The sequence below is a fragment of the Eptatretus burgeri genome, chromosome 17 (genome assembly GCF_056783735.1).
Source record: "Eptatretus burgeri isolate ZD-2024b chromosome 17, Ebu_testis_v1, whole genome shotgun sequence".
Taxonomy (NCBI): domain Eukaryota; kingdom Metazoa; phylum Chordata; class Myxini; order Myxiniformes; family Myxinidae; genus Eptatretus; species Eptatretus burgeri.
In genome coordinates this window covers 13,418,422-13,443,576 of record NC_140977.1, presented here as the reverse complement: position 1 = coordinate 13,443,576, position 25,155 = coordinate 13,418,422, and the positions used below count along the sequence as shown (strand labels likewise).

Here is a 25,155-nt window from a genome sequence, read left to right as displayed (position 1 = left end):
ACGTTTTTGATTGAGACTGGTTTAGATTACATGTGTAAAAAGACTTTACTTATGATATCCCACACCTAAATTTGCCAAAAATATCCTTGAATGCTGGGGGGGTTGAAAACAGAGTAATAATCGTTATGCTATCGGTCAATTTGTCATGAAAGAAACAAAATGCTCAAGCTGCACAACCTTTAAAAAATATGGTCTTGTTATTTTTATGATAACATAACTTAACCTAAATGACAAATGTGTAACAAAGGATAGCATTAGTGCTAAGTCCATATCGCCGTAAAAGCTGTACAAAAATCTGGCTTTCCAATTGCGGTACAAAGTCACGTTTGTTATAGAAGACTTTGAGCAGGTCGGAGGTCGTTTAATAATCATCACTACGAGAGCCTACGCTATATGCGAAGAACACCCCATCAATAAATTGTGCTGGGTTCGATTATCTTCTTACTGTTGGATTCCATTCGTGGAGGGTTCAGTCTTTTATTTACCCTCATTTGCAAGATAAACTGGACAAACTTAATGTGGACTATGTATGTAACACTTTGGTTACCCATTACTGTGGAAAGGCTCGTATACATGTTTATTTTGCTGTTAAATACTTGCTTGCTTCCTTTCCAATGATTACAATTGCACACCATTCCTTAATTTTAGCCGGTCGGTGCTCCTGAAATTTTGAATTGAGGTATCTTGATCCACTGCATCTCAGAACCCTCCCAGGTTTTTAAAAATTTTATTTAGTCCCTGGCCCGGTTTCAATGGGTCAAAGGTGAAACACAAACAATTGTGCTCGATCTGCTTTGCCATTCCCTTGTACTTGAGTCGATAAATATGAAAGTCAGTGGAAACTTTTCAAACAGCCCCTGTAATGGTGCTCAGGAAGACTTTGGATTGCAGTCATTTTGGGGATTCTGTTGGGGGGGGGGGGGGTCAAAAGTCAAAGATAGTCACAAATGATTGTTTTAGGCTTTTCGTGCTTCCTCTATGTCGACCAATACAGACAGATTTGCAAGATGATACCTTACCCCATCCTCTACACACAGACAGACATTGGTCTGGTCTCTTTAAATTTCACATGGGTCAAAGGTCAAAATTGGCCACAAATTTGAGTGTTTTGTGCCTCACGAGCCTTTAATATTTAAACCACTCTGGACAAGATTTGGCACAAAATACCTCTGATTTATTTACTTATTTATATTTTTTGTATACCATGTCGAGGCTCGTGTTAGAGCGAATACACAGAAACGTATAACAATGAATAGTGGGGAACAAAGACAATAGGATATCTGTGGAAGGGAGAGGGATGGGGTGGGTGCATGGGGTAAACAAGATGGTACTACAGGGACATTCAGGAAGGAAAACAGGGAATTTGAAGGAGGTGGTTTGGGGTGGATTAACAGGGGTAGTTAAGGTCAAGATTTTGTACGGGTGAAGATACGAGATTGTGGTGAACAGCTGTTTTGATGGCCTGGAGGGAGGAGTGGGATTTTCAGAGAGTGGGAGTTTGTTAAAGAAGGTGGAAAAAAGAGGAATGAAAGAGTGCAGGTGAGCAATGATTCTTGATTTTGACAGTTTCACCAGAAGGGGTTTTTTGGTCGACGTTGAGCACCCAGAGGAAATATAGGGGGGGGGAGCAGATCACAGACAGAGCGGGGCGGGGGGGAAGGCAAGGCCAGAGAGGAGACAGAAGAAGATAGAAAGACCACCGACCTGCCTCCGGTGAGAGAGTGAGACACCCAAAGGATCAGCTTACTCCAATTGTTGTTTTTTTTTGTATACCTTGACTAGGCTCGTTTGAGAGCTAACACACAGAACGTACAACAAGGAGAACAGGAGACAAGAGACAATCTGAGAGATCATTGATGCAAACCAGAAAAAGAACAGGGCCAAGAAAATTGCCTTGAGGAACTCCAGCCTGGACAGGAAGATGGGATAAGAGAACTCAATTTAGGGCCACACATTGGCTCCGACAGGAGGGGAAGTCTGCGAGCCATGAGTGGAGATGGCTTTGTATACCATGGGAAGAGAGTTTGGTGAGCAGGGCAGAATGCCAGACCATGTCAAAAGCGCGCGATAAATCTAGGGATATGGCTCTGATTTCATGTCTGGCATTGAGGACCTCCATTCATTGTTGGGAAAGCAGAAGCAGTCTTCAGGGTTGAGTGCCCTGGTCTGAATCCAAACTGTTGATCGGAAATCAAGCCATTGGAGAAGACGAAGGATTTGATGTCAGAAGCAATGATGATGGACCAATGTTTACCTTTTTTAGTTAGGTAAACATTGGTCTTCATTTTGATTTTTACAAAGGTCGAGGTGGCTACCATTATACGATTGTGAATGGCTACCATTGACATTTCCCTTGGCATTAAAGTACGGTACCTTGCCAATTAATTGTGATTGCAGCGAAAACGCAGTGCACATGAGCGTGCCAAGGAGCTCTTTTCCTCGGGAGAGTTTTCCTCTGGACGCCGTTGGGCAGACGACTGCCCACGGGAGGCGGTGGACCGAGACGCTGCATGCCTCATCAGTTCTGGTGCATGTGGAGCCTTTGTGCATGGGCTGGAGGATGAGCTCTACGGTGAGATTCATAGTATTGTTGATTCCTTTTTTTTCATGAAATAAACTCATTAAAATTTTTGCAAATTGGATCACTTTACTAGACTCTGTGGCGTAATGGTGAGAGTGTCCACTCTGAGTCTGGGAGGTGGATGATTCAAACCCCGGCTGAGTCATGCCAAAGACTTTTTTTTTAAAGGGTATGTGTTGCTTCCTTGCTTGACGTTCAGCATTTAAGGATCGAGAAATAGTACGGTCAATCAAAATCGTACTGGAATGGTACCCGGTAGAGCACATACGTCCGCCAGGCTAAACAGTTTACGTTTTGTACCTCACTGATAGGCCAGATCTGCATCCGGACCATCTGTCGTCATCACACACCAAAATCTAATCAGCTTGTTCTCGTAACCTACCAAACTCATCTACCAAGTTTTGTAATAATCTGTCCACATCTTTTTGAGACATCGTGCTGTACATCGTTTTTGGTCCCATCTCTGTTTGTCGTATCCGGATTCGGATCTTCACCAAAACCTCATCATTATGTTCTTGTCACACACCCAACCTGTCCACCAAATTTGTTCACAACTTTTTGAGATGTCCTGCTCACAGACGACAAACAGGGGTGAAAACATCACTTCCGTCCAGCTTCGGTGGCTGAGGTAATAATCACTTTCAGTCACTTGTGTGATGCTTTTTGCCAAGGTTTTGTCTGTTTAAGCTCTTTATAATGCTGTGTACGGTTACCATGAGATGAGCGGTACATCCATTGGGTTTTTCGGATCCCCAGTTCAAATGACTATTTTCTTGCATCACTTTTGGCATTCCCATCTGAGCACATTGCTCATAATGTTTGGTATCCTGCCTTTAAATCTCATATGCTGTGTTTTTCTTTTGTCAATGGAAATATAGGCTCATGGAGGAGCTAAACCACAGAGGGCAGCCAGTGGGTTCATCGACGGGGCAAAGGGAATTTTGTCCTTGTACGAATGCCCTTGTAGTTCGTGGAGAGGTTCATCGACATCTCACGTCCTGGTCCAGCATGTGATGTGTGTACAAGCTCAACTGTAAACTTTGGACACTGGAACGAAATATAACCCATGATTAATAATCAATACCATCTCTGTTGTTTTACGATAATAGTGAAGTTCAGAACCCTATAGATTGACACAAGTTTTTATACAGTCTTGGTATCCATCCATCCATCATTTGGGACCATACTCTCTACGGAGGGTCGGTGCTGCCGAAGCAGTCTCCTGGGCTATAGGGCACAAGCCAGGCCATGTCACCACTCTGACATAGGATACTCGAATGGCTCAATCATCCCAGCAAACTGGTACTCATTTTGCGGACCTCAGAAGGATGACAGGCTGTCAACCCCACCTGGTATTAATCCAACGGCCGAGTGGGTTTTGAACTCAGGACCCGAGGATATCAAGCTTACCCACCCTAACCATTGAGCCAACACCAGGCATAATGTTGGTATGCTGTCTCTGTATTTTCTACACCTGTCCTTGTTCTACCGCCCTCTCCCTTTTTTGTCCCGACTCACTTCCTGCCCCATGTATTTGCACAATGAAGAAGTGCGTATGGCTGCGGTTGATTCTCTGTGCCAGCTGGCACGAGCCTCGCAATCTTTTGCTGTGAAGTCTCTGGACTTCCTGGTGGATATGTTTAATGATGAGATTGAAGAAGTTCGTCTGCAGTCCATCCATGCCCTCCGTCTCATCTCTCAGCACATTACTTTGAGGGACGACCAGCTGGACATCGTGCTTGCCGTGCTGGAGGTGATTTGACTCGAGCACTGACCTCTTGCCTTTTCTTTTTTTGTCATCATCAATCAAGGGTTCCCCTCTCATTGTTTCACCTTTGCTTTGCTCAATAGTCCTATCCATTTCATTTATTCCCCTCACTTTGTGTTGGGTGTCGATGTCGTCGAAAAAAAAAAAAAAAAATTTAAAAAAAAAATATTTTTTTGAAATTTGTTTTACCCTTATTATCAGTATTTCCGTCGATATGTTTGTCTTTCTGTCTGTCTGTTTGTCTATCTGTCCCTCTGTTCGGTCCAGTGCTCCGTTAATACAATCGCGATTTCAATGAAACTTGGTTGGTAGGTTCATACCATGACCTAGTTGTGTGCAAATGAGAACCGTTGCTATGGACACCACCGTTGCCTAGCAACGGGACTTTGAAATTTTTGAAAAATCATAAAAAAAATTATTTTTTCGAAAATCAAAAATCGGGTCACGAGCGACTGTGGGCAGGACATTCAGCCATATTGACAAAAATTTCCAGCCGGATCCTATGAAAACTGTCGGAGAAGATAGACTTTGAATGAACCCTGGTCGAAAACAATAAAAAAAACGAAGTTCGTTATATCTCAGAGACTATGAGTCAGATATACATGAAACTGGTATGGTAGGTTCATGGTATGTCCTAGTAATGTGTGAGAGAGAACCGTTGCTATGGACCCCTCCGTTACCTAGCAACGGCCAAAAAACCTCTAAATGTGGGGGTATTTTAACGAAAAAACAATCTGCAGCATTAACCCTTGAAGCTAGAATCATGAATTTTCTTGTGCTTAATCCTCAGGTCATTCCCCATCGAACAGGCCCATCGCGTCAGGTTCTATTGGGTAGGCGACTACCCATGTTCGCCTACCGGCTTGTCTCTCTCTCTCTTTCTTTCTGTCTTTTTTTTAACCCTCGTACACAGACACAGTGTTGAGGCTCGTGGATGATTTGGAGTTCACAGAGCAGATCAGAATGAAACCGAATGAAAAGAACAGGAGAACAGGAGAAAGGGAGAGGAGTGGGGTGGGGGGGAGGGGTCACTAACATCATCAAAAACACCCACTAACATCATCAATATCAGGGTTAAGTGGCAAAATGGAGGGAGACTTTGAGAAATTATTGCAAACAGAGGACATGGGGTAAACAAGATGGATACAGCCTCAAACTCTCAATTACAGAAATGGAAAACAAAACTGAAAACTTGTTAAGAAGTGGTCTTGGGGAGGGTTAATGGGGGTAGAAAAGACCATGATTGTGGATGGGGGTTGACCTGATATGGTGGTGAACAGCTGTCTTGAAGCCTTGGAGGGAAGAATGAGAATGGAGAGAATGAGGAAGTTGGTTCCATGGGTGAGGAAAATAGAGGAACAAATGAGTGGAGGTGAGCAGTGAGCCTGGATTTTAGGAGTTTTTCCAGGAGGGCATTACTGGCAAACTGCAGCAACCTGGAGGAGCGAGAGTATGGAAATACTTGAGGGTGCAAGACCAGAATGGAGGCGGTAGAAGACGGAGACCATTGACCTGTCTGTGATGTGAAAGCAATAGGCCCAGGGACTGCTTTGTGGGAGAGTTCAATGATTTTGAAGGCCTAGTTTTCCAAGGTGTGAGGGAGCATTGCCTGCTCAGAGGGTAGAGCAGTACTCCATCAAACTGAAGATATAGACCTTGGAGAGTGGATAAGAATTCAGGTGTGCCAAGGAAAGACTGCATGGCGCAGGATGCCCAGTCGGTGACTGGATTGGAGGCCAACTTAGAAGTGTGGTTTGCTCAAGAAAGATCATGGCTGATGGTGAGATCCAAGAGTTTGAGTGACTAAATTTCTTCAAGAGGATTGTTAAGGAAGTAGATGGGAGTGTTTGACAGACCATCTTTTCAGAGATAGAGTTAGTGTGGGGGATTTCTTCGGAGTGAATGATGTATTCCAAGTGTTTGACCAGCTTGTGGTTCCATAAAGGTATGCAGAGAGGGAAGAGGCTGCTGCCTGTCTATCTGAAGGATGGGGTGGGGGGTGTTGTAGCCGAGGTGTGGAGTCATCAGCAAGGAGATAAAAATAATTTTCCAGAGAGTCGGAAAGGTTGTTGATTAAGATTAGCAATCGGACTTTGCCCAAGACACAGACCCCGTTGAGAGCCTTGTCTCAGCCTGTTGCTGAAAGAGTGACTTGATCTGAATCCGAATCGATGGTCTGAGTTCAGACGATTGGAGAAAACAAAGGATTTGATGTCCATGGTGATTATTCATTTCATGATCTTGCTGATGATTGTAATTACTTCCTGATAAGTCTGAAGTTAAAGTGATTGGTTTTTGTTGTTTCTTTCATGAAGTGATTTTGGCTGATTTACAAGCAGATGGAAGATGACCTCGGGCAAATGATGGGGTGAAAGAGCAGAAAGAGCATGTTTTTAGGACGTGTGCTGATGTCATCCGGATTACTTGCAGAATCGGAGTAGAGGGTTGCCAGAATCCTCTTCACCTTATCAGGTGAAAAATACAGAGTCCACGAGCAGCTGGGTGCGACTGGGTAAGTTGGGTACCGAGAGTGAGGGGTCGGGGACACAAGATTTGGAAACGCATAATTAAGGCATTCGGCCTTCATACGAGCAGTCTGCTACAGTGCTATTTGCACAGATGCCAACCCTCCCGATTTCATCGGGAGGCTTCCGAAAATTCACCCAAACTCCCGCCCTTACGATCACTATCCTTATCCTCCCGAAATTTTGATATTTTTGCACTGTTCACTAATCAGAATGTACTCGTATGAGAATTGAATGAAAAGCATCGTCTGCTACGTATAGCATGTGGTAACTCCATAACGTTCGCTGCTACCAAATTGTACGTAAAAAATTGCAAATTCAAATGAGGAGCAGCGAAACATTGGGTCTGGATCTCGCTTATGCGATCATGCACTGAGATTTAGTGCATGCGGTATGTGTGCAATACAGTGCATGCGTTATGTATGCACAGTGTATATGCATGCGATACGCTCACTGCATGCAGTTTAACAGCCGCTAGAGTTCTACGAGTCGCGCTGCAGCTGTGGAACATCGACTTCGAAGTTACCGATGCTTCAAGCCCTCGATGTTGATTACGAAATGGCAGAAAAGAAGCTTACGAAGACCAAGAAATGGTCTCAGAAGTACAAGACCGAATACAGTCTCCAATACCCGTGTATTCGAAAGTCTGAAAGAGGAATTCATCATGCGTATTGTACAGTATGCAGCGTTGATATTTCAGTTGAGCACGGAGGTCGCGATGATATTCGGAAGCACGTTGGAAGCAAACGGCACACAGACATTGCAAAGGAGAGATCTTCGAGCACGAGTACTGGTACACTTTTGAATTATTTCACCAAACAAGGGACAAGCGAGGAAGAGGATGTTACCCGAGCGGAACTTCTCTTTAGTGGATTTATTGTGGAACATAACTTGCCCATATCAGTCTCAGATCATGCTGGACCTCTATTTCAAAAGTTGTTTCCAGATTCAAAAGTTGCTTCAAAGTATGGATGTGCAAGAACAAAAACTTCAGCAATAATTGGTGAGTTGTCAAATGTTACTGCTTCATCTATTGCTGATATTGCTAGACTAGCTCCATTTAGCCTAGCTACAGACGGTAGCAATGACAGTGGTGAGGCCCAGCTATATCCTGTCCTGATTTCGTACTATGACAACAGTGCTGGGATTGTGAAGCAAGGTTTGCTAAGTTTGCCTGCGTGCAAACAAGATTCCACTGGAGAAAACATTTTCAAACTGCTTGATCATGAGTTCAGTGACAGGAAAATTCCGTGGGGAAATTGTGTTTCCTTTTGTGCTGATAATGCCTCTGTCATGGTGGGCAAGCACAAAGGAGTCGCTGCTTATATCCACAAACAAAATCCAGAGTGCTACATCATGGGATGCCCTTGCCATATGATGCACAATACGGCCAAGAAGGCGGCTCAGGCCTTACCCATTGAATTAGATGACTTTCTCATCGATATTTACTACTACTTGGACAAAAGTAGTAAACACGTCAAAGGAGTGAAAGCACTGCAAGAACTCTGTGATGCCCCGACACACAAGATTCTGAAGCATGTCGCAACAAGGTGGCTGTCCCTTGGTCAGTGCCTAGACAGGCTGATTGAACAGTGGGAGCCACTTCGCCTCTTCTTCAAAGAAGAAGTACGAAGAAAAATGCAACCAACTGTAGCCAAGACTCTAACAACGAGCAAGAAGGACGGCACTGTATCTACTGCCAGTACTGGCACTGCAGGATCAAGCACTGGTGGAGCAGCATTCACCACTACCACTGCAGTATCTGCTGCGAAGAAGACAGCAGGGACAGCACCAAAACCAATGCTGAGAGCAGGTAGCATCACCGGCCCTTCATCACGTTCATCTACAAAGCAGATCCCTTCAGAGTTGAGAAAGACTGTGATAGTCCCATCCACAGGCAAAGAAGGACCCAAGTTAAGTTCTGCTTTTGCCAAATCACTTGATAGAAGCTCAGCAAAACCTTCGAATCAGAGGTCTTCTTCCTTGGCTGCACCTACCTCAAGCTCTCTCCTCAAACGTAAAATTGGATCTGGTACTACGAGTCTGACCTCTTCTGCTGGCAGTAAACGCAAGTGTGATCGCCCTGCGGCTAAGTGTACTACGAGTTCTACAACTAAAAGCGCATCTTCCTCAAACACTGTGCAGGAATCTAGAGAAAAACGTGTCAACAGGATGTTCTTGTCTCCACAAACAAAACTCTATTGTTTCTTCCTTCGATATGCTAACAAGCTTTTTGAGAAGGGGAATCTTCTGCTCCAAAGAGACGAACCCTGTATTCATCTCCTGCACGGAGAATTGAATGGTCTTCTGAAAGATATCTTCGTACGGTTTTTGAAACCATCGGTGTCATCGGTTGCTCTGGTAAATGTACCCTTCTCTGACAGAAATCATCAGAAGAATGATGAGGACCTCATGATTGGGAACGATGCCAAACTGTATATAAGGGAACAAAGGAGTCTCAAGAAATCCACCTTCACTCTGAGTGAGTCAGACATCCAAGGTTTCTTCAGTGCAGTTCGCTCATATTATGTGAAAGCCTGCAATTACATCTTCAAAACCTGGCCACTAGATGATGAATTAGCCAAGCATGCTCAGGTGCTGGATGTTAAGCTACACCAAGAAGTGGGGTTTGACTGTGTGGAGTTTTTCATCAAGAAATTCCCCTGTCTGTTCAGTGGCGGTCATAGTGACATAGACAGTCTTGAGAGTGAATTCGCTCACTACCAGGCAGACGCCTCCATAGCTACAATTGCTACTGAGACAGTGAGAGTGGATGAGCAGTGGCATCGGATTTCACAGCTCACAGAACCCTGCACTGGTGCCAAGAAGTATCCTAATTTGAGCAAAGTGATGAAGGGAATCTTGGTCATTCCTCATTCGAACGCATCATGTGAGCGGGCACTCAGTCTTTTACGGAAGAATCATACTGAATTTCGTCCCAATTTGAGTGTCAAAACCCTGGAAGCTCTCTTAATTGAAAAACTAGCTCATAGCACCCCTTGCTACCAGAGAGAATACAGCAAAGACATAATCAGAAGGGCTAAAAGAGCCACACAGCTGTCACTCAGCAAAGCTGCCATGGAAAAAGCAAGCAGCAGTAGTACCAGCCAGTAAGGTAAGAAAAATATTGCTTCTTTTGTGCTTTTTGTGAATCTTTCATTGTCCCCTAACTTACTAATATTAACATACATGTAACATTAAAAAGTGCACAATTTTCCCCTTTTTTTGTTCAAAAAGTGGGAATTCTTAACATGTTAAATGCTCCATAATAGGGCTCAGAGGGCACTAGAGAGCGTCTAGAACCCCAGAGCTTCCAGGGCCCGCCTTCGGGCCCTGGACCCCGCCACAAGGGTCGAGCGCTCCGCGCTCGAGATGTGCGCTTCGCGCACATTATTTGGTGTCTGTTGCAAATCCTCCCTAATTCTGATTTCCAAAAGTTGGCATCTCTGTATTTGAGGAGGAGGGGGGGTTGCAGGGGGGGCACCCTCCGGAGACGGACAATAACGTGCCATTAGGTTTTAGAGGATGGAGAAAAGTTTGAAAGTTAAAGCTTGAGATTGGACAGATGTTTTCTGGCTCTTCTGAGAGTGGACATACATTTGTTGCTGGCTTTGTGGAATGATCTTCGGTTTCCTTTCCACGAAGAGAATGTAGCTTGTTTCAGAGCAACCGTCTCATCACAGGATTCAGTGCAGCATGGTAGGATAATTGAAGATGAGATGAGATGAGATGGATTTGTGTATGAGAGGTCAGGTTTCTATCAAATAATTCCCAGGCTGAGTTAATATCAGGGGCAGTAGATGTAGGAGACCAGTCCTGAAGTGAGATGGTGGCTTGCAGTCATTCCCTGTCAGCCTGAGTGAACTGTCAGACTTGCTGGCACTGCGGGGAACAACATCTCTCTGAGAACTGAGGGGAACAAGCATATAATTAGATGAACCAATTTGAGCAGAGGAAGAACAGGAGACATTTGTGGGGAAGTTTGTCATCACCAAGTCCAAAAGGGAGGATTTGCTATTGGGTGAAATCCGGGTTGGAAAGTTCACACATTGTCAGTCCCATAGCTTCACCAAGATCCTGTGCTGAAGTGCCATGGCTGGTGAGAGGTACCAACACCCAACCAATTTGCATGGTGACAATATAAATCACCACCTATTGGGATGAATGGTTAAAAAGTTGGTCCACATCATCTGAGAGAGATGTACGGTGCCGACACAAAGTCGACACCCACTTTCAAAATTTTCATCTTTTGTTACCTTCTAGCCTGGAATGAAATTGCATTAAATCAGAATTTTTACACCTTTATTTACACATCATGACCCACAACTTCCAAATGAAAAACAAATTCTATAACTTTCAGAAAATTAATTAAAAATATAAAACGAGAATATCTTGGTTGGATAAGTGTCCACCCCCCTGAGTTAATACTTGGAGGAAGTACCTTTGACAGCAGTTATAACTGTGAGTCTGTTGGGATAGGTCTCCAGCAACTCTGCATACCTTGATTGGGCAATATTTGCCCATTCTTCTGTACAAAACTGTCCAAGCTCAGTCAAGTTGTGTGGGGAGTGTTGATGGACAGCAATGTTCAAGTCATGCCACAGATGTTCAATTGTATTTAGGTCGGGGCACTGAGTGGGTCACTCAAGGACATTTATCTTTTTGTTCCTTTGCCACTCCAGTGTAGCTTTGTCTGTGTGCTTCTGGTCGTTGTCTTGATGAAAGATGAATTTTCGTCCCAATTTCAGTTTTCTTGCAGAGGGCAGCAGGTTTTCCTCTCGGATTTTTCTTTATTGTGCTCCATCCATTTTCCCTTCGATCCTGACAAGTGCCCTGGTCCCTGCTGATGAGAAAAATCCCCATAACATGATGCTGCCAGCACCATGCTTCACATTAGGGATGGTGTTCTTTGGGTGATGTGCTGTGTTGGGTTTGTGCGAAACGTAACATTTTGCGTTTCGGCCAAAAGTTCCATCTTGGTTTTGTCAGTTCACAAAACTTTCTTTTTGCCACATGGCTTCAGAATCTCTACAGTGGTTTTTTGCATACCTCAAACGGGACTCAAGGTGGGCTTTTTTGAGTAATGGCTTTCTTATTGCCACCCTAGCTTACAGGCCAGACTTGTGGAGTGCTTGGGATATTGCTGTCACATGCACACAGTGAACAGTTTTTGCCATAAAGGCATGTAGCTCCTTCAAAGTTGCCATTGGCCTCTTGGTGGCCTCTCTCGGTCTCCTTGCTTGGTCATCCAATTTGGAGGGTCGGCCTGATGTAGGCAGGGTCTTGGTGGTACCATATGCCTTCCACTTCTTAATGATCAGCTTGACTGTGCTCCCTTGGGATATTCACGGTCTTTGAAATATTTCTATACCCATCCCCTGATCTATGCCTTTCAACAACTTTATCCTGGAGGTCTGTTGAAAGCTCCTTGGTACTCGTGGTTGAGTCTTTGCTGTGAAATGCACTACCCAGCGGTGGAAACTTTCAGGAACAGCTGATTTTATTCTGAAACTAGATGGACACTCGGGAGAGCGCACACCTCCACCATGTAACGCCTGATTCACGAGAACACATCGGGCCCAGTACATTTTTGAAATATCATGCTATATATCGTTTTTGGCCCTATCTCTCAATGGTGAAGAATCACTTTAAAAGTTAAATAGTTCTCGTATCCAGATCAGATTTAGATCGTCACCAAAATCGAATCAATTTGTCGTAGTCACACACCCAACCCGTCCACCAAGTTTAATCCGAATCCGTCCACAACTTTTTGGGATATCGGGCTACATATTAATTTAGTTCGATCTCTCAATGGTGAAGAATCACTCAAAAAAATCCACTGGTCGGATCCGGATCTTCACCAAAATCTAATCAGTTCGTCCTTGCCACACACCCAACCTGTCCATAAAATTTCATCCAGATCTGTCCACAACCTTTTGAGATGTCATGCACACAAACAGACAGAGAGAGGTGAAAACATAACCTCCTTCACCTTCGGTGGTGGAGGTAATGATCAGAATCACAACAATTTAACACAGGTATAGGCCAATTAACTTGGTGTATGATTCTGAAGGTGATTTTTTTTTTTTTTTTTACACCTGCGCTAATTTACAATTCCTATTATTAGGGGGGTGGACATTTATCCAACCAAGATATTCTAGTTTTGTATTTTTTAATTAATTTTCTGAAATTTGTGGAATTTGTTTTTCACTTGGAAGTTGTGGGTTACAATGTGTGAATAAAGGTGGAAAAAAAAAAGTCTCATTTAATGCAATTTCATTCCAGACTATAAGGTAACCAATGGTGAAAATTTTGAAAAGGGGGTGTAGACTTTCTATAGGCACTATGTAGGAGTCGTTGTCACTATTTTGAGGACAGTACAACACACAGACAACAGGATGTGGGAGAGGAGGGGAAGTCACAGCCAAAGGTACTCCTGGGGTTCTTATCTCTGTCCTCTCACTTCTCCTCATACTCTCACCTCCTTGTTTATTATTCTTTTTTTCTTTTTTTCTTCCCCCCCCTCCCCCTTAATATTTATTGCATTAACATGGTCCCAATGTGCTCATGCTCATAACAGAAATGTTTAATTCTTAACTCTATCTTCCCACTTCCCCTTTGTTTGGTTGTTCTTCCCTCCAGGACTCTTCACGTGATATCCGTGAAGCTGTACATGAACTCCTTTGTGTCACCAATGTGAGCACCAAGTCTGGATTGCACCTGGCCCTGCTCGAACTACTCAAGAACCTTGACAAGTACCCTTCTGACCGTCATTCCATTTGGAGGTACACACCCGAAACAGAAAATCGGGTTCTTCTAAGCAACTGGGGCTACATGTGCACAAGTTGGGTCACCTGATCAAGATCGGGTTATTTAGACCTCATTAAAACATCAATAAGGGTGTTGTATACAGCTGCAGGAAAAGATTAACTTGGGAGTGCAACAAGGCAGCGATGGGCCAAACGACCTCATTTCATTGTTTAAGGTCATACAGGATCAGATTACTTTTTACAATCGGTGTAGTCCTGCAGAGACTGAGGACCCTTTGTATATATATTTCCATTCTGCAAACAGAAAATATATACTTAAATGTAATTGGTTCATCTCTCAAGGGGAGGTGCAAGTCGAGCTCTGCCCCTCCCCACCGAGTGGGGAACCCAACAAATGGTGATCGATTGTTCAAAATGCTGTTGTTTCATATTTTTCATGCAAAATTTCATGCAATTTTCATCAATTTCATCAAATGCAAAATTTCATCATTTTCATGCAAAATGGAAAGTTTGTTTGTTTGTTTGTTTATTTATTTATTTATTCATGTTATTGTGAAGTTGACCGGCATGTCAAAATAATGGAGTACAGCAAATTTTCTGGAAATTCGGCCTCGGATTTTGGAACCGTTTGGAACAAACAAACAAAAACTTGCAAAGTAGCGATTTGCATTGACTTTACCTTCTAAGGGAATGAGTGCACCCAAACCATGCCAGGAAAATGTGCCGCACAACATTACAGAACCTCCGGAACCCTTCACTGTTGGAACCAAGCACTCAGAGTTGTGGACTTCTTTAGGTTGACGCCGCATGTGCACTCGTCCGTTTGTCGAGAACATGGTGAGGAATGATTCATCTAACCATATCACATTTCTCAACTGCTTGGTAGTCCATTGTCTGTGCTTTTTGCACCACTGGACTCACAAACGTGCATTGCCAGGTGTGATGAGCAGTTTGTGCACTGCAACCCGAATATGATATCCCACTCTATGGAGTTCTCGGCGGACCGTTTTTGATGAAACTGGCTGCTCGCACTCCAGGTTTTAAATATACAGTCAATTGATCTGAAGTTGCTCGCTTGCTTTGCCTTGCACTTCAAATTAATACACGGATATCACAATCCTGGAGTATGCATTTCCATCCACTGTTGCCCTTTGCTGATGATGTCTTTCCTTCGGAGTTCCATGCTGCCATCACCTTAAGATGCCATTGCTCATGAAACATCACCAAGTTGAGCTGCCTTTGTCACTGAAGCTCCTGTCAAAAATTCCTCAACAATCACCCCTCTTTTAAAATCGCTCAGGTCTCCTCCTGCAGCCATGCGAGCCATAATAACAGGCAATCAGGCATGGACAGCATTTTTATACATGACCCTCAGCATGCTGGGATGTTATTTTCTAAATAAAATGAACACATGGGCCACACCTGTGTGGAAGCCATTGCTTTTAATGTATTTGGTGTCCCTCATTTAGCCAGGTGCTTCCATTTTTTTTGGTGTGCGTGCGTGCGTGTGTGCGTGCACGCACTGTACATATATTGATGGTTGTGAAACCCAGATAGGACAGTTGTGAACCCCTGGGAAGGACGAGTCACATGCATATAGGTTTAAAGCTAGTTATGCTTTAGTATCCTGTTTAATAATCAAGAATACATTGTTCTCATGTGGATAGATGTGCATTGCGAATGTGAGTTGGAATAGGTTCATGTTCTTTTCTTGCTACATATTCTCAACTCGAACCATTTCTGTGTGTGTGTGTGTGTGTGTGTGTGTGTGTGTGTGTGTGTGTGTGTGTGTGTGTGTGTGTGTGTGTGTGTGTGTGTGTGTGTGTGTGTGTGTGTGTGTGTGTGTGTGTGTGTGTAGATATATAGATATATAGATGTGTAGATATATAGATATATAGATATATAGATATATAGATATATAGATATATAGATATATAGATATATAGATATATAGATATATAGATATATAGATATATAGATATATACATATATCCGAGATCCGTCTAAAAAGTAACGGCACTGAGACTGCTGTGTGCTCCACCTGCACAACTTGAATGAACGGGTTGCGTCAGTCTTTCGCAACATTCCAGCAATATATATGATAGGTGTTGGTTGACTGCGCTCATTGTGTGATTTTTTTTAAAGGTCGTGCTTTACACGTTGTCGAATCTGAGTCGTGAGCAGAGAGCGAATCTGAAGTTTCTTGCCAAGCTTGGCAAAACGCCTTCCGAATCCTTCGCAATGCTGCAGCAAGTCTACAGGGAAGAAACTGTCACGTACACGTGCATTTGAACGGCACAAGAGGTTCAAAGAGGGACGGGAGGAGGCTGAAGACGATCCACGGTCTGGAAGACCTTCAACGAGCAGAACGGCGGACAACATCGAGCGTGTGAAGCAGACGGTGTGCGCAGATCGTCGACTCGTGGTGCGGATGATTGCTGAGGAGCTTTCCATCAACGAGGACACTGTCTGGAGCATCAGCACTGAAAATCTCAAAATGCGAAAGGTGTGTGCAAAGATGGTCCCCAAGCTGTTGTCTGAGGACCAGAAACAGCAAAGAGTCACTGTGTCAAGACATTATCGAGCGCCTCGAGGACGATCCAGACCTGCTCGGGAGAGTCATTACTGGCGATGAATCATGGATATTCGAATACGATCCCGAGACCAAACGGCAGAGTCGTCGGTGGAAAAGTCCGGCATCACCAAGACCAAAGAAAGCAAAGATGTCGAAGTCGAAGGTCAAGGTGAATCTCATCACGTTTTTTGACATCAAGGGCATCGTCCACTTCGAGTTTCTACCACAGGGTCAAACAGTGAACCAATACGTGTACAAGGAGATCCTCCGGCGCCTCGTGAGATCAATCCGGGACAAGAGGAGGGATCTGTAAGAGAACAACGCCTGGGTGCTCCACCATTACAACGCTCCTGCTCATATTGCCCTGAGCATCCGACAGTTTCTGGCGGAGAGGAACGTGTCAACTCTGGAGCAACCCCCATATTTGCCAGACTTGGCCCCTTGTGATTTTTTTCCTATTCCCCAAGCTCAAGGGGGTGACCAAGGCGACCCGATTTCCTTTTGTGGAGGCAATCAAAAGGGTCGTGACGACGGAGCTCCCGAGGATTCCAGAAGAAGCCTTCCAGGGGTGCATCGAAGCGCGGAAGAAGAGGATGGACAAGTGTGTGAGACTACTGGAGGGAAACTATTTTGAAGGGGACAAGCTGTGATTTCAATATATTTTTTTGGAATAAAATTTCTCTGAATTTAGTCCCGTTACTTTTTAGACGGACCTCATTTACATATATATATATATATATATATATATATATATATATATATATATATATATATATATATATATATATATATAAAACATAGGCACCCCCATGTCCTCCTCAGCAGAGAATTTGTTGCATTGCTCCCAAAGCCACTAACTCCAGTTCAAATGGAAACAATCCAAAACCCTTGACTTTGTCAGCGAGTTTTCGCCCCTCTCCTTCCCCGGATATAACCTCGGCAAAAGTCCCCCCTATGCCCAATGAAACTGCATTGCCAGGGAAAGAGCGAAGACGCAGCCGATCACTACCAAAGAGGGGCCCTGGCCAGCCTGGACCAATGTAGGGGCCTGGAAGCCATGAGATGAGGACGGGTGGGGTGTGGTGGGAGGGGGGGGGGGTCAATAAAAGATGAGATGCAGCAGATTTCAAGGCAGTTCAGAGGAGACCTCACACATGGAGCTTAGGGTAGATGCGAGTGAGATATAGTTATTTCTTTGTCGCAGATTGGGGGAGGTCAGAGAAACTGGAGATTCACACAAAGATTGATTATACAGAATAGAAAGGGTGAGATTGGAGCAACATTAGATTTTTTTTTCATTCTTTTTTGTATTAACGTCAAGGCTCGTATGAGAGCGAACACACAGGATGTCCAACAAGGGGAGCAGAAGCTAAGAGGGTCGGAAGAGGGAAGGACAAAACGGTGGGGAACAGAGACAGATTACAGAATCGGTCCTTTTCTCGCTCACTCGCTTTTTTCCTGCCTTTCTCTCGACTTTCCTTTCTAACTTATCTTATTTTTTTTCTTTACCTTTCCCAGCTTTCTTCCTCAACTCCTTCCTTTGTACTCTGTGGCTTTTTGCACCTCACTCACAGAGGCACACGCCAAACCCAGTGCACCTTCATCTCATCCCGGCTTTTACTATACCACCATGGAGCTGCCCACCTCGCCTTGCAAGACCGGACGATATTCCTGCTCATGGGACGATGTTCACACGACTGGGGCACAAACGGAGCAAAGGGAGTGCGCGGGAGGCGAATCCGAACCTCTGAGCATTGGGGCGACCACAACCACAGTCGGGGTTGCGGAAGGTACAGTGCCTGCATAAAGTCTACACCCCCATTCAAAATTTTCACCTTTTGTTGCCTTGTCACCGAGAATTAAATTACATTAAATCAGACTTTTTCCACCTTTATTTACACATCGTAACCCACAACTTCCAAGTGAAAAAAAAACTCCAAAAATGTCAGAAAATTAATTAAAAATATAAAACTAGAATATCTTTGTTGGATAAGTGTTCACCCCCCCTTATAATAGGAATTGTAAATGACCTCAGGTGTAACCAATCATCTTCAAAATCACACACCAAGTTAAGGCCCGGTCACACCTTGACGTTTTAGCCAGCGATGGCAACATATTAAAATGTATGTAAAACGCTGGCTTACGTTGAACTTTTGATGTTTTTTTTTTTTAAAGATTCGGACGTATTCATAGCGACTTGGTCTTATGTATAACGCATTAGTAACGGACACAGAATGTTTCGTTGTGTTATAGATAACTTATACCAACGAATGCTGAACCTGTTGTCTGCCTACACAACCGATGCCCAACGATGGTCTAACTTAGGCATAGCGCGTTGCACGCATCGCCGACGATGTCGTGACGTAGCCTATTAAAAGGCTGACGCACAACGATTCGAATCATAACTGCCGTAGAAATGGAAGTGTCAACATCGCAGTCACACCTTGGCGATCTTGCCAGCGTATGCCGACCAAAGAAAAATGTGTCTAAAACGTTGGCGCACGTACAATACGGTACGAGTAAGTTTGGTATACGTGAGTAGAACGCTAAAATACGCTATCATACGTCGTAGTAAGTAGAGTACGTCAAGAAATTTTAAACATGTTCAAAATTTTACGACGTACTTGGCGTATGACACACGTTCCGCATGCGATGGGGATAAGTTGTACACACGATGTGTGGACGCTTACACACGTCCACAAAGGATACTTATAAGCTACTCATAAGTCGAAACACGTCGCGGTAATGTCTTTTTTACGCGAAACTTATTTCTAACTTATGTTTGACGTGCTTTGAACCAATTCTTTACGTAGTCCCAACACACATCGACGTATGTAGACGTATTCCAATGACGTCTTCCGGTCGACAAAAAAAAAAAAATTAACGTGTTTCTAGCTTACAACTGCCATATAAAGACGTGTTCCCAGCGGTTTTGGGAATTGGTATATAAAAATGGTGTTCATAAAAGGGGAACCCAACAGTGTTTTCGAGTCATTTTTGAGTCGATGTCCATGTCAGCAGTATCAGTATCAGTATCAGTATTAGTATTAGTATTAGTTTGTTCATGTTGGCAGTAGTAGGTGAGTGTGAGGGGGAGGGTGTGGGTTATGATGGATCCTCCTTGCGTCCGCGTGTCCACGGGTAGGAGACATCTTTGCACCATTGTTCGAAGTTCTTCGCGACTAATTTTTTATGGGGCTTTTTCAACAATGAGCTATGGCTTGTTTTTACGATTTAGGTCTATTCATAACGGGTTGGACAAATGCACAATGAACTAATAATGTGCATTGAGCGCTTCGATAACTTATAGATACGGTATACCAACGAATAATTATCGTGTAGCCGGCGTTCACAAACTATGCCCAACGATAGCCTAACTTATCCATATCGTGCGGCAGTTTATCTTTGCCGGTGACGTGGTGTTTGCTAGTCATAGGCTGCCACTCAACGATTTAAATGGCTGCATCTCCACTATTGATAGTAGACGCTTGCGCTCAACAATTGGATTTTTTTACACTCAACGACTTTTAAACGGTACCACTCAACTATTTTCATTGTTTACAATGAACGATTTAAATTGCTGTCACTCGCCTTTGTTTTTTGATGCTGGGGTTTGGAAATTTGAAGCGTTTCTTCTGAACGTGCTAAAACGCTCAAACTCGACTATTTTAAATAGACGCTGCCAATGGACAATTGGAATCATAGCCAAGTTAGACATCGAAGTGTGAACATCCTCGTCATGCCGAAGAAAAGTTTGAAGAATGCTGCAAATAAGTGTCCTGGCCGTGGCCGTGGACGCTGACGCAAGGACGATCCATTATACCGACGTCTTTCAGCCTATGAGTAACTTAAAAGTAACGTCTGTCGACGTGTGGCAACGATCGCGTAACGTGCCAACAACACGTTAATCATAGGTTAGAAATAAGTTTCGGGTACGCTAAACATTACCTCGGCGTGTCTCAACTTATGATTAACTTACAAGTAGCATGTGTTGACGTCTGTCAACGATCGCAGACCGTGCATACAACTTGTGGCCAGCATAGCGGAACGTGTGAGTCATACGCCAGCATACGTCGTGAAATTTCAAGCATGAAAAAATTTGAGGACAACGGAAAAGTACAACGTTTAAAGCCAGCGTACAACGACGTATGGCAGTGTTTTTCAGCGTGCTCTCAATGTTATCAAAACTTACCCATAACGTGTTCAACGTGTGCCAGCGTTTTAGAAAAAAAATTCAAAAATCGGCATATGTTGGCTGAAACGTCAAGGTGTGACTGGACCTTTAATTGTCCTCCACCTGTGTTAAATTGCAGTGATTCTGCTTATTAAGGAATAAAATCAGCTGTTCCAATCGGTGTCCTCAGTTAGGTCGTGCATTTCACAGTGAGGACTCAACCATGAGCACCAAGGGGCTTTCAAAAGACCTCTGGGATAAAGTTGTGGAAAGGCACAGATCATGGGATGGGGATAAAAATATTTCAAAGGCCTTGAATATCCGTTGGAGCACAATCAACACAATCATTAAGAAATGGAAGGCATATAATACCACCAAGACCCTGCCCAGATCAGGCCATATCTCCAAACTGGATGACCAAGCAAAGGAGACTGACCAGAGAGGCCACCAAGAGGCCAATGGCAACATTGAAGGAGCTACATTCCTTTATGGTGAAGACTGGTCATTGTGTGCATGTGACAACAATATCCCAAGCACTCCACAAGTCTGCCTTGTACAGTAGGGTTGCAAAGAAGGAAGCAATGACTCAAAAAAGCCCACCTTGAGTCCCGTTAGAGGTATGCAAAAAAACACTCTAGAAATTCTGAAGCCATGTGGCAAAAAGTTTTGTGGTCTTACAAAACCAAGATGGAACTTTTTGGCCGAAATGCAAAATGTTACATTTGGTGCAAAACCAACACAGCACATCAGCCAAAGAATACCATCCCTACTGTGAAGCATGGTGGTGGCAGCATCATGTTATGGGGATGTTTCTCATCAGCATGGACTGGGCCACTTGTCAGGATAGAAGGGAAAATGGATGGAGCAAAATCCAGTTAAATCCTGGAGGAAAACCTGCTGCCCTCTCCAAGAAATGTAAAATTGGGACGGACGTTCACATTTCAGCATGACAACGACCCGAAGCACACAGCCAAAGCTACACTGGAGTGGCTAAGAAACAAAAACATAAATGTCCTTGAGTGGCCCATAAGAGCCCTGATCAAATCAAATCAAAAATCTGTGGCATGACTTGAAGAATGCACTCCATCAATGCTCCCCACGCAACTTGACTGAGCTTGAACAGTTTTGTACAGAAGAATGGTTAAATATTGCTCAATCAAGGTGTACAAAGTTGGTAGAGACCTATCCCAACAGATTCACAGCTGTAATTGCTGTCAAAGCTGCTTCTGCCAAGTAGTAACTCAGGGGATTTGGACACTTATCCAACCAAGATATTCTCGTTTTGTATTTTAAATTAATTTTCTGAAATTTGTATAATTTGTTTTTCACTTGCAAGTTGTGGGTTACGATGTGTAAATAAAGGGGGGAAAAAGTCTGATTTAAGGCAATTTAATTCCAGGCTATAAGGCAACAAAAGGTGAAAATTTTGAAAGGGGGTATTGACTGTCAATAGGCACTGTACATCATGGCTTGTGGAAGACCTCTCACTACCTCTTTCTCACTACTATCTTTTACCTCCTTCTCGCTTCTTTGGGTGTATGGATCCATTTGTCTTGAGTTGCGAAGTAATTACTGGTGCAGTTGGCCCAAGTGATTAATTAGTCTGATAGAGTGATAGACGATAGGGTGTGGCACGTAACACTGGTTTGCTCAGCCAATTTGTATTTGTTACTAATTTGACCACAGCATACCTTTGAAAAACACTGAGGCAATACAAATGCCAATGGATAACCAGGCCTAGCTCATAATCAGAATGTGCTCACTGACCTTTTTTCAGTTTCAAACTCCCAGTCCCTGATTTCCCTGATTTCCTGTAATTGTTGATAATATATTTACAATTTGTGGAAGCTGTTGTGGAATATCTAGATATTTTGATGGCTCTTTATGTTTCACCTGATATGTGGCAGATGCCTCCAGCACCTTGGGCAAAGACACCCAAACCTCGTGCTTCCTCTGGTACCTGTCCTGCTTAGCACTCACCCTTATTTCGACTCTCCAGAGCCTAATGTGGATGATCCGAGCTGTATCCTTTCATGATCACTGAGTACCTCTTCTCTTTCCATTTTGTTTCTTTTTTTTTATGGATTAAAGTTGAGGCTCGTTGAGTTATAACATAGAATGGATTTGAACGTAACAGAACAAACGGACCAGCAGAAATAGAGGGGTGGGGAGGAGGATATCAACAGGAAGGTTGAAGGACAAAATAGAGGGAGACATAAGGCACTGTCACACCTTGACGATTTAGCCAGCAATGGCAACGTATAAAAATGTATGTAAAACGTTGGCGTACGTTGAAATTTTGATGTTTTTTTTAAAGTTTTGGTCATATTCATAACGTATTGGTCGTATGCATAACATATTAGTAACGGGCACAGAACGTTTCGTTGTCTTATAGATAACTTGTACCAACGAATGCTTAGCCTGTTGTCGGCGTTCACAACCTATGCCCAACGATAGTTTAACTTAGGCATAGCACGCTGCACGTATCGCCGACGATCACGTGGCGTAGCCTGTTAAAAACCTGCCGCACGCAGATTTAAATCATAACCGCCTGAGAATTGGAAGTGTCAACCACGCAGTCACACCTTAACGATTTAGCCAGCGTATGCCGACCGATTAAAAATGTGTCTAAAACGCTGGCACGCGTTGAATACGGTATGGGTAAGTTGTGTATACGTTAAGAGCACGCTGAAAAACGATGAAGTACACTCATATTTCGTGGTACGTCTAGTACGTCGTGAAATTTCAAGCATGCTGAAAATTTTACAATGTACTCGCCCTATGGCTCACACGTTCCATTACGCTGGGAATAAGTTGTAGGCACAATATGCGATCGTTGACACATGTCGACACAAGTTCCTTGTAAGTTACTCATAAGTTGAAACACGTCGTATCGAGGTAATGTTTAGTATACCCGAAACTTATTTTCTCCGTCAAGGCACATTTTCTTTTTTTCTCCTTGGCTCCGTGAAGGCACGTGACGAAATATCTAAAGTTGTTGTTGTTTTGTTTTTTGTTTTTGTTTTTGTTTTTTCGTCTCTCACGAATTTTAAAATATATTCGGACATTTGCTTTTAAGTTTCGACGTCGACGTGACAATATCCTCAAACAGAAAATATTCACAGAGGAGGAACTAAGAATAAGACATGAGCAAACTGAAGAGGCAATCGGACGTGATGTAACGGCGCGTGACGAAATATCGGAAGTTATTGTTGTTGTTTTTTTTTTTAAACGCTGCCAATACGCCATTATACGGTAGCTGTAAATTAGAGACACGTTCAGTAAGTTCTGTGGTCGTCCGGAAGACGTCAAACAAATACGTCAATATGCGTTGGAGGTACGTTACACATAGGTTCAAAGCACGTTACTCGTAGGTTAGAAATAAGTTTTGGGTACGCTAAGCATTACCTCGACGCGTTTCGACTTATGAGTAACTTACAAGTAACGTGCCTCGACGTGTGTCAACGATCGTCTAACGTGCCTACAACACGTTACTCATAGGTTATAAATAAGTTTCGGGTACGCTAATCATTACCTCGACGTGTTTCGACTTGTGAGTAACTTACAAGTAACGTGTGAACAATCGCATAACGTGCCTACAACTTATGGCCAGCGTAGCGGAACGTGTGAGTCATACGCTGGCATACGTCGTAAAATTTCAAGCATGCTAAAATTTGAGGACAACCGCAAAGTACAACGATGAAAGCGAGCGTACTACGACGTATGGCAGTGTTTTTCAGCGTGCTCTAAATGTTATCAAAACTTACCCATAACGTATTCGATGTGTGCCAGCGTTTTAGACAAATTTTTCATCAGTCGGCATACGCTGGCTAAATCGTCAAGGTGTGACCGCGCCTTTAGACAAATGAGGGGTAGAGAAGGATGCATGATGTGGACAAAATGGATGCAGAAGCAAACTCTCAGGAAGGAAAAACTGGGAAGAGGTGTTTGGGGTTGGTGGAGGTGGGGTGATCTGAGATGGTGGTGGCCAGCTGTCTTGAAGATCTGGAGGAAAGTGCAAGATTGAAGAGAATGTGGAAGTTGGTTCCACAGACAGGGAAGAATGGAGGAATGAATGAGTGCAGGTGAGCAGTGATCCTCCTAAATTTAGGTGGTTTCACCAGAAGGGGATTGATGGTACACCATGTACACCCTGCAGAAACCTGAGGAGGACAAAGCCTGGAAAGAGTAGAGTGTGCAAGACCAGAAAGGAGGTGGAAGAAGACAGAGACCTCAACTCAAACCTGTCTGCGATGGGAAAGTGATGGGCCCATTGACTAAGCATCATCATGGAAGATGCCAATGATCTTGAAGGCCTTTGTTTCCATGGCGTTGATCTGAGCAGAGTGTGATACATGGGTGCCAACCCAGAACAAAAAGCAGTGTGGCTCTTTAGGTTTCAGAGAGGTGTTTGGGGTGCTGCAAACACCTCTCTGAAACTTATAAAGCTGAGTCAAGCTGCAGATGAAGGCCTTGCAGGTGGATAAGGGTTCAGGTGTGCCAAGAAAGACTTTGCCTGACAGAGGATGCCCAGTTAGCAACTGGCTTTGGAGGCTAACTCACAACAGTGAGACAGCGTGGTTTCTCCAAGAATGATCATGCATGGCTGATTGTGAGACCAAGAATTTTAGTGACTGAAATTCTTCAAGGGGATTGTTAAGAAAGTAGTTGGGAGAGTGAGCCAGACGGTCTTTTCGGAGAAAGAGTGTGAAATTTCTCAGGATTGAAAGACATATGCAAAGTGTTTGACGAGCTTGTGGTT

At 43.7% G+C, this 25,155-nt stretch overlaps 1 protein-coding gene across 7 annotated transcripts in view; it reads left to right on the top strand.

Annotated features, from left to right (window-relative positions):
* The window catches only part of INTS4 (integrator complex subunit 4), a 73,207-nt gene that overhangs the window by 23,393 nt on the left and 24,659 nt on the right, over positions 1-25,155 (top strand). For 4 of the 7 annotated variants that reach the window (XR_015052818.1, XM_085861712.1, XM_085861709.1 and 1 more), the window contains exons 10-14: positions 2,398-2,572; positions 4,129-4,334; positions 13,517-13,659; positions 17,794-18,009; positions 22,301-22,416. Coding sequence is in view for 6 of the 7 variants with exons in the window: in XM_085861712.1 (XP_085717838.1) it covers positions 2,398-2,572; positions 4,129-4,334; positions 13,517-13,659; positions 17,794-18,009; positions 22,301-22,416 (856 nt within the window). In the remaining variant the exon portion in view is untranslated. Of the gene's footprint in view, positions 1-2,397; positions 2,573-4,128; positions 4,335-13,516; positions 13,660-17,737; positions 18,010-22,300; positions 22,417-25,155 lie in introns of all 7 variants that reach the window. The other 3 variants (XM_085861714.1, XM_085861710.1, XM_085861715.1) reach the window with 3 other exon arrangements.